The sequence below is a fragment of the Mesitornis unicolor genome, unplaced genomic scaffold, assembly GCF_000695765.1.
Source record: "Mesitornis unicolor isolate BGI_N332 unplaced genomic scaffold, ASM69576v1 scaffold18074, whole genome shotgun sequence".
NCBI classification, from domain to species: domain Eukaryota; kingdom Metazoa; phylum Chordata; class Aves; order Mesitornithiformes; family Mesitornithidae; genus Mesitornis; species Mesitornis unicolor.
This window is the reverse complement of record NW_010179602.1, coordinates 27796-37936: the sequence shown is the minus strand read 5'-3', so window position 1 is coordinate 37936 and position 10141 is coordinate 27796. Positions and strand designations below refer to the sequence as shown.

At 40.1% G+C, this 10141-nt stretch overlaps 1 protein-coding gene across 1 annotated transcript in view; it reads right to left on the bottom strand.

The window, feature by feature from the left end:
* LOC104539346 (V-type proton ATPase subunit S1-like) overlaps nucleotides 1-9949 on the bottom strand; it is a 19064-nt gene extending 9115 nt beyond the window's left edge. The window contains exons 1-3 of the mRNA XM_010182846.1: nucleotides 9837-9949; nucleotides 888-1014; nucleotides 716-784 (exon numbers count right to left, since the gene is read on the bottom strand). Of these exons, the coding sequence (XP_010181148.1) occupies nucleotides 716-784; nucleotides 888-1014; nucleotides 9837-9949 (309 nt within the window). The remainder of the gene's footprint in view (nucleotides 1-715; nucleotides 785-887; nucleotides 1015-9836) is intronic.
* Nucleotides 9950-10141: the final 192 nt, after the last annotated feature.

The window sequence follows — 10141 nt, the reverse complement described above, 5'->3', positions numbered from 1 at the left end:
AGGAATGCCTTTATGTCTTACACACATGAACAATTCCTTTGTCTAATCACAGTTCAATAAATTGTCATGTAAGTACAACCAGAGATGGCGTGCACAAAACCTGAAAACCTTCTGAGTGAGAAGCTGAAGCTCCTGACCAGCCCAGGAGGACTCCATTTAGATTCTGTGCCTGCAGTTGATTTCAAATTACTCAAGTAGCATAGCTTTTTTTTCATGAAGATTAAAGCAATCCAGTATCTAGTCATATATTAAGTACATTCAAATATGAAATAGTTAACTCGCTGCTTGAGTTGAGAGCTTCAATTTCTAAGCAATAAAAAAGATGTTCAGTTCTGAAAATCAGGAATAAACAGTTGATTCTTGTAACTTCTTTTCTTCCTATGGCTTCAAAACAGAATTTTGGATCATCAGTCTGGAATTTTATACTGTTTTTTACAATACAAAATTGCAGCATGTTTAGGAACAATTTTCTCAGTTACAATGAATTCTGAAAACCTGATCTTCAGAAATAAAATAGCTGCAAAACCCTTCTGAAAACTAATTTCATTTCCTTTAACCCATCTGCTTAAACTGAAACAATCTCAATAAATAATTTAAATAGGAAAACTGGTGCAAATCAGTTTAATTTTCCTAATAATTATTTGTTTGCATCTTTCTTACATTTTTTTAAATTTTAAGTACTGCATATAAAGAAATAAAAGAGAGAAATGCTTGCCTGAACATTTTGAAATGGATTCTTGTTACCATAGGATTCACCGTGGTATGTGAAATCATCTATGCTAAGCTGAAAAACAAAGAGTAGATTGGTGAGAAGGAGCCACAGCATCTCATGTAGGTACAGACTTGCAGTCGGCATTGGTGAGAGAAAAGGAATTAATGTCACATACTGTATCTTGCAGGAACAAGATGAGATTTCTGGAATTCGGGCTAAAAACAGGTTGCAAGAGTGCAGTCAGCTCCTGTGTTGAGACAATGTGTCCTTCGTGCAAAGCAGCGTCTGGATTCCACTGTGATCTAGAAAGAAAATGTTTTGGTTTTTTTCTGTAAAATTTGCTAAATTTTGCAATCTGTAAAAGATTACACCTCTACTTTCTTGAAATATGCAGTAGCAGTATCTTTGAATTAAGATCAGATTTACAGTTCAGTTTACTTTCATTCTACTCAAGAGAAAAAGACCTTGACCATTTATGCCCATATCACATTAGCTGTGTTACAGCAGGAGTGAAGTTGGTCCAATCAAGATGTTTTCATGATGAAGGAACGACTGCAGAAGCAGCTCAAAAAAGCCACCTTTCTCTCTTCTGAACAAAATGGCTCAAGACACCAAGAAAAGCTAATGATGCTCTTGCTAACCTGTCATTACAAGCATTGGACAGAGGAATAACTCATCCACCGTCTACTTGCTTTTACTACTACAAAAAAACAGTTATGGGCAAAACAAGAGGTAGCATTAGTCTATAGGGATGAGTTTTATTACGAAATTTATTTTGAAAATTTTGGTCCTAGTTGTCTTGACTACGGTAAAATTGTCATTCTGTGGAAACCCCAAAGCTTGAAGCTTAATCTCAAATCTTCCCCAAACACACATCAGTTGCTAAGGCCTGAGAAGCCAGGTATTCCAGACCCTCTAAATGGTTCTAATTACAAAGAATAGGATACAGAGAATTGCTGTGTGCTGTAGCATAAGCTATTATATGATTGCAATTTGGTGAAGTTAAGATGTTTATTAAATTTTCTAACCCAAAAGCAGTTTGAAAATGACCCTTGCACAGCAAGCTTTTATGAATGAAAACAACCTTTGTAGTCTCTTAAGATGGAGGCAAAACAAGGGTAATGAACACATAGGCTGGTTTCAATATTGCTTCTCAGATAAGAAAAAAATCTACATTTCACGTCAAGACTTCCCAGTAATCCCAATGAAGTTTACCAGGAGTGCATCAGAAGCCTCCAACTGCCCCCCATGAAGAGATAAAAACCGTACAGTCCTGCAGCAGTAGATACCTCGCTCCCTTCAGAGGCTGGGGTTTGGGTGAGCGTTAGAGCAAACAGTGCATGTGGAGGACTCTTTCAGAGCAATGTGCTGTAGATGTTTAAATTAAATTAAATTCTAGTAGATCTTCTGTCTGTCACTTTTCAAGCTTTAGAAGTAAACCCTGCTGTGCAGGAAAGAATATTTTCTTTTCGGTAGAAATTATCATTTGATATTTTCTTAGTTTTACTCAGCATCTTCACTTCTTTAAATTGTGCTTGGAAATCCATATTAATTTATATTTATCAAGACAAACAATTTAGAAATTGTAACAGAATTGCCTCAACTTTTCAGAAAAGTCAAACCTCACTATCTCAAATATTTAAGTATAATCTTTTAAAATAAGATATATGAAAACACAAAAGCTCCCCAAGATTCTGAATGACTACTCAGGAACTGACTTTCATACTGACTTTATGCATTTCATGGCCACACCAAAATATTAATGATATTAAAGGAAAATATGATAGAATAAATTAAGAGATGTTAAAAAATGGCTTCTGTGGAAGAAAATGATAGTATTAGGAAAAAAAATATTTTCTTTGAGAGCTTTAGGGACTTGCAATTAAGAATAAAAAGCAACAGAAAACATGAAACAAAACTAAGTTATTTGAAGCAGCACAATGGCAAAAGCTTTTGTTTTGAACTCAAAACCTCAGAACTTTAATGACCCTTTTTTAAAGTATACTTGCTTCTAAGGTATTCCCTGGTCCTTGAAGCAGCTCTTGCTAACTAGCTAACCTTGAAAAACACCTTTTGTGAGACATTTTAGCTTCCAAGCAGTCAGCTTCAGTAGCTCCAGCAACATTATTAGAAAAATAAATCTACATCAGTGAATTAGTGAATAATTCCATTCTAATGCAGCACTTGCATAACACTTAAATTCACCATATTATACACACATTATTTTGCTGCTTTTAAATAGTTTGCTGAGCACTATGGCACATGGCAGCAGGCGAGGCTACATCCTTCTCTTAAAGGGCTGCTACTTTCACCTGGGTGCAACACGACGTTGAGACAAGAAATGCCAGTATGTTTTACCACCTGGTTTACTGTGAACTGCAGAGCAAAATGGAGATACGTGACTGTTACAGATACTTCATCGTGGATAGGCTAAAGTTATGCTTTACTGAATGCAAAGAACTAGTCCATCCCTTTGAACTCTTCACCTCAAGCAGGCAGCAAGAGATCAGTAAAGGATGGCACAGGTTGAAACAGGCAGTAGGCCAGCACATGTGTTGATTGCTACTATTGATTGCGCACACATTTTATGTCTAAAGAGGCACAGCCGTGTGCAGTCAGCTGCGTGCCGAGCACATCCGACTGAACCTCTCCACCTTAGAGCCTTCCTGGGATCCTCAGCCATTGAGGTTTGTAATGGTGAGCATCTCTGCTGATCTGTGTGCTTTGCTCCTGGCTAAAAAGGAGGAAACCTAAAACTCAGCTGTTCTCCTTCCTCCAATAGCCAGAAAAGGCACAAAAAGGCACGAAAGGGCATGAAAGGGCACGAAAAGAAAAAAAGAAAAGAAAAGAAAAGAAAAGAAAAGAAAAGAAAAGAAAAGAAAAGAAAAGAAAAGAAAAGAAAAGAAAAGAAAAGAGAAAAAAAAAGAAAAAAGCTCAGCTTGGTATTTTGCTTCTTTCTCATCCCTTACTGCTCTGGCATGACAAGAAGTTTTAAGCATACAGATTCTTCTCTGACCAGTGCTCTTTCTAGGCAGAACTGAGATTTGAGTACTTATTTTAGATGGAAGCAAAGATTTCAAATTTCTTGTCTCTGGACCTACCAGAAGGGCAGATGGTACGATAACAGGACTTCTATCACACTAACTTGTGAGCTTACAATGTTGCTTTGTAGCTGGCTTCTGAACTCTGTCCTACCTGGTGTTCTTGTCACTTGTCTCTTTCTGTCACCACATGATTAGCATATAAGAAACAGTATTTTCTCCTGCACAGCAGAAGTAAACAAGCAAATTAAAAAAAAATTTTGAAATGACCTTTAAATATCAATTCTATAACACAAAGCTCACATCTCACCATTACTAGTAGCAGCAGTAAAAGGAAAACTGGTGTTTATAGGAAAAAAAAAACCAAGAAGCTATTCAAGATGCTAGCACACAGTATCTCCATAGAAGTCCAATAAAGTTACAGCTGAAACATTTTTCTTTTCCACTATATCCTTTCTATGTTCCACCTTCTTCCATCAGATTTTTCCGTAAATTGCTTGCAGTTTTAGGAAGCACTGCAAATGTACTATCTGGCATTCATGCCTTCTCAAAGTCACTTACAATTTGGATTTGCCAGGAAAGGATTCATTTCCCAATATAAGCATAGCATAAGTGAAGGTAATATATTTTCAGACTGTAGGCAAAAATAATTCCTAAAGCAAACACATGAGGGAGCAATCACAGATTTAATTATTTCCTCAAGCTCCCTCTGATCTGTGGAGGGAAAGAAATTCTTTCTTTCCAAGAGGAACTTCTCTGTCTTTCCTGTTTTGAAGAGCAGCCAGGGGATATTAGTTTAAAGGCTAATTTAAGATAAAGGTCAAAGTTATTTGAAGAATGTCCACTAATATATTAGTTCTCCTTTGTGAAAAGCAGGACACTGTGACTTACTGAGTTATTCCTACTTCATCTGTCTCTAATGGAGAAAGACTGCGGTTTAGTAGCAAACACTTATTTTTCTCTAAGTAGAGACCTGCATTTTTCTTCCTGGAGGAAAGAAGTATTTGATTTACTAATGTCCTTGTAAGGATTTATACCGCACTTCCTTTATGCTTTGCACACCACATGTGTTTGTCAGTTGTGGATTTCATCTATATCTGACTCTTAACATTATCTTTAATAGCATAATTACAGTACAATAATAATGCATAAACAAGAGACTTCAAAGTGTTACAGCTCTTCTAATATAGCTGCTCTGAGATACTGCTTTACAAACACTGGCTTGTTCTAAAGAAAGAGCAAATGCATTATCCTTCAGCTATTTGATATGATTGGTGAATCTCAGCTTCTACTGATCAATTAATTACTGAAGTTTTAAGCTGGTGGGACATGTTTCCACTAAGTGAAGAGAAATCCACTGATAATTGCTGGTCTGCTTTAGTTACCCTTCCCAAAACTCTTAATAGTAGTTTCCAGATTTCATAAACCTGTAGGTCACACACTGCAAACCTTGCATCACTGCAAAGTACCAAGATGTTAAGCTTAGAGTGGAGGGTTAACAGCTAACTGTTTCTTTATTTTATAAAATAACATCATTCTCATTTCCTGTTGCTTCATTGGCTTTCACCAGAACTGATTTCTGACCCACAAGAACTTCCCCTTTCAAAAATGCAAAGGTCATGGTAGAAGAAACACTTCTTCCAGAAAATGTTCTGTTCCTGGAAACATGAAACTGGTTTCATCAGTCCACCATCCTGATTTTCTTGCTCTAGATTTGTACAGACCTGAACAATCTGCAGTAGAGCAGGTTGCTAATTGCATCTTGGTGGAAAGTTTGCTGTTATGGTCACCCAGGATTAACTGATAAGATCTCGCTTGTATTGACAACAGGTGTGTTGCTTATATAAACTAGGAAGTGGGACAAAGAATCTTTGCTTAGACTTTTAGGATCACTTTTATCCTAAGAAAAAACTCTTTCCAACATTTACTTTGCTATTAAATACAGAAGTTTAGTACTCATACACATGCCTGTGTTGTATAAAGGTGAACAGATTAAGTAATTTGAGTACATAAAAGCCTTTATGTTGATATATGTTCATTTCTTTCAGGGGAAAAAAAAAAGTCAAAATTACCTAATTAAACTTTATCAAACTTTGCAGATTCCTATAGGCTGTGGTTCCCCAGTGAGCAAAGGCTCCGTTTCTGGAAATGCTTAAGAGATGGGTAGACATATGGCAAAACTGGAAATAAATACTGCTGGGAAAAGGGTGCAATGTCCAGGATACGTATGAAAGAAGCAAAATCAACACCTCCTACACATCTGTTTTCCATGGCCCTCAACATTACAGCACCACATATTGTTACAGTTTAAGGGTTACCAGCCTGAAAGGGAAGGACAGGTGGTGTCTGTGGGACTCTGAGGGCTCAGAGAGTGGTACTGTTCCCTCCCCTTTTCGGCCAGTCTTAAAAAAAACAAGGAAGCCGGAAGCTTTGGGGCTGTTTCTTCCTTCGTGGGCTACCTCGTGTCACATCTCAGGATGGCTGGGCTTACCGCCCTCCATGTCTTTGGTGGTATCCACCACCATCCGCTCCCTGGCACCACTGCAGTCCCTGGTGATGAGTCATAGTGGCCACAATGCACTGCTCGGACACTTCTGCTCGGGACTACTGGGATCGGGCTTTGTATATAGTTAAATATCTTGTGTCCCTTAATAATCCTCCCTTTCTTTCCCCTATTGTTTTCATTAAACTTGTTATATTCTTAGCTTCCAACCTTGTGTGAAGCATTTCTTCTCTATTCCTTTTTTATTTAACCTCCCCTGGGAGGGTGGGGGTAAACAGAGAGAAAATCCTGCTCCATATTTCATTTGCGTTTGCCCTGAGCCCTAAATGGAGACAGGATTAACTGCCACCCAATGTGGGGCATGGCCTAGTTCAAGATAAGGGCATTAATTGGGAGAAGTAACAGGCAAAATACGGATTGGACAATGTTAAAGAGATGAATGATCATGGGGCACGTCGGTTGTAGTTGTGGTGAAGGGATGAGGGGTGTTTTGTGTATAAACTGCGCTGATTATGTTATTGTAAGTGTTAAGTGGGAAGTTTGATTTTGTTGATGTGAACTTTGACAATTCTTAAATACATAATTCACAGTGGTGAGGGATGGAATGTATTGTGTTTTCTGTGAAGGCTTTTGGTTTGTTTTTTTGGTAGTGAGAGAGCGCTATGGAGATAGCCCTGTAAGAAGCTACTAGAAAGCTCCCCCAGCTCCAATGTCAGTCCCAGTTCCAATGTCAGTCCCACCTCTGATCAGGGCCAAGCCAATCAGTGCCCCCGCAAATTCATGTATTTAAGAGGTGTGTGGTGCATGGCCAGCTTTCTCTCTCTCACACTGGCCCCGACCAGTGCAGCCCCGGCCCTGCCCCAACTTAAGGTCAAGCCCCTCTGCAGCTCCAGCATGAAAGAGAGAGCCGGGAACTCTTATGAACCATCAGAAGGGACCTGCAGCAGAGAAAGGAGAGAGGCGTGAGGAAGACAACTGTGCAGACACCATGGTTGGTGAAGGAAGAAAGGAGAGGGAGGAGGAGTTGTGTGGAGCCGAGGTTCCCCCTGCAACCTGTGGTGAGAGCCAAGGTCCACTGGCCTGCAGCCCATGGAGGTTCACCCGTGGGGCAGGACCAGATGAGCAGGTGGCTGTCCCTGAAGAAGCTGCGACTCCGGGCAGTGTGTGCTGAAGCAGTTCGTGTGTGTGGGAACTGTGACTGTGGGCAGATCCAGATTGGGCTTTGTGGACTTGGGCTGAAGCAGTCTGTGTGTGAGGGAACTGCAGCTGTGGGCAGACCCATGTTTAGTCCTTAGTGGAAGACTTTTCTCCTATGGGAAGGGTGTCACGTGGAAGTAGAGGGAGAGTGGGAGGAGTACTCCCTACCCCTGAAGAGGAAGGAGCAGCAGAGACTGCATGGGATGAACTGACTGCAACCCCTATACCCATCCACCTGTGCCACAGGGCAGAGTGGGGTAGGTAAAGAAACAGGGAACAAAGCTGAGCCTGGGAAGAAGTGGGGAGTGGGGGGAAGGTGTTTGACTTTAAGATCTGGTTGTATCTCTCACTGTTCTACTCTGATGTTCTTAGTAACAGATGTTTTTTGGTTTTTTTTTTCTCCCTATGATGAGTTTGTCTTTTGCTCATGACTGTTAAGTGGTAAGGCAAAGCCCTCTCAGTCCTTGTTTTGCCCAGCCCCCTTTTGTGGGCATTGTGGTGCTCAGTTGCACACTGGGCTTAAAAACCACAACACATATGAAAAACCAGAAATGTAGCATGCTTGTCTATATGGCACTATACATGGAGAAGGATCTCCTGAACAATTGAATCAGTCTAATTCCGGATGTTCAGAAAATTTCTGAATCCTCCTACTGCAATCTTCAAAATACCACATTAAGGACCAAATGAAAAAAAAAAAGAAAAAAAAGAAAAATAACAAGATTTAGCTCTTTCACTTTAATATTAATAAACTCACCTAACAACAAAAGATTTACACTAGGATATACGAGAGCAGAATTTACTCTAATTCTCTCCCTAGTGACAGCTAGATAATTCAGAGTGTTTCAAATGTGTTGAAGAATGGCTCAAAGGCTCATGAAAGGTAAAATGAATCCAGCACAACGAGCTGGTCTGAGCCAGCCATTGGTCTGAGTCCTTTCTCAGTTTATGGAAGAGTAAATCACAAGTAACACTCTGAGAATTAACAAAGCAATAAAGATACAAAAGAAACAAGTTCCTTAAATTCAAACCTGACAAGGCTCCCCCTGCCCAGGCACACACAGCTTGGTCATGCCAGCGAATGGACCCAATAGGAATACCCATCACTGCAGCCCCTTCTTTTCATCCTTACAGCAAAAGGGAAGGTGAACCTGTGCATCAAGGCTATTCACGGTACAGAAGTGCATTTTATGCTTATGAAGTCACCCAGCTGGATTGTGACAAATTCCAAATACTGCTTGTGTTATGGATTATTTGTATTCAAGAAATGAATAAATACCCAGCTGAGATCAGGCCTGTTGAACAAGGTATAATATATATGCACTTGCAGAGTGTATGAGATGAACTCTCCACAAGAGGGTTTACAATTTAGATAAGCCACGTTAAGAATGTGGAGGATTTAGAAATTAGGAGAGTCAACTGATTTACTCAGCCCAAAGCACACCTTAGGCAAACCTAGAGCACAGTAGATCTGTTGCCACCTTCCCATCCAGAACAGGACTTTGCCTTTAGCCCTTCCAATTAGTCCTGTGATCCCATAAACCCCTCAGGAGCCTTTTCTTACAAATCTCTGATATCGGCTTACTTTATTCTGGGGCAGTATTTCCTGGACAAAACCAGTATGTATGCCCTGCAGAGACAGCCTTGTGAATAAGTGGTGCATAGTCCTCTAACAAATTTACATATCCAGTACTCCACCTGAAGCTACTGTGTTGCCCAAGCTGCTGTATTTCTGGAAAGCCCAAGTAATTACATTAAAGCGTTAAAGTTTATATGAATAAAATTCCTGGTTGGAAAAAAGTCTATATCAGGCTCTTTCAATACATGTTCAAAGTCTTATTTCATGAGTGTATGCAAACCCCAGAATTTAATGTGTCTCTTTGGATCTGTCAGGACTTTGCAGTTTTTTCTAATGATTGATGTTTATACACACAGCACTATATTGTATTAAAAAGAAAATGAAAGTGAAAAATGAGGATTCAGCAGTTAGTAGATGCAAGGATTAAGGTTGCTTACACAGGTTTTGGTCACCTCCTTTTTGTTTTGTGCCTTTAAGTCACAACAACTCTAACTCTGGTGGAGTTCAAGGTTGCCTTAGGGTGAATAAAGCATATCTACTTCAGATTTGAAGAATATGGATTTTGTTTACTTCTTACTGCCCAGCTTAGTGCACTAAAATTATAAATAATAAGGGGTGAATTTATGTTTTAGGCTGTTTGGTCGCCAAGAGGCAAATTTATTTACTGGGTAATTTTATTGCCCAGAGGTTATTTACGAGAACTAGTGATACTCAGTATTTTTACACACACACACACACACACACACACACACACACACACAGAGCAATAGCGAAGGAGAGATACTCTGTCACTAGATTTCTTACCTCTGAGTTGACCAAAGCAGCATGGGTACATGGTGCACTGCCAGGGGGGTTTGGAAGAGCACAGCGAGGGTGCAGAGCAGCGGGGCTGGAGCGGCGGAGCGGAGCCGTGTCATGACTCCAGACAGGCGTGCGCGTAACTGGGCAGCCGCAAAGGGAAGTCCCAGCGTACGCAGAGCTGCACTTCCCGGTTCAGTCGCAGCTATCCGGATCCAGCCAGGCTGCTGCGTGAGGTTGCTCAACAGCAACAGTGGACATTTTCAAAACACGGACTTCCTTAGCTTGAAGTCAGGATTTATACATATTTT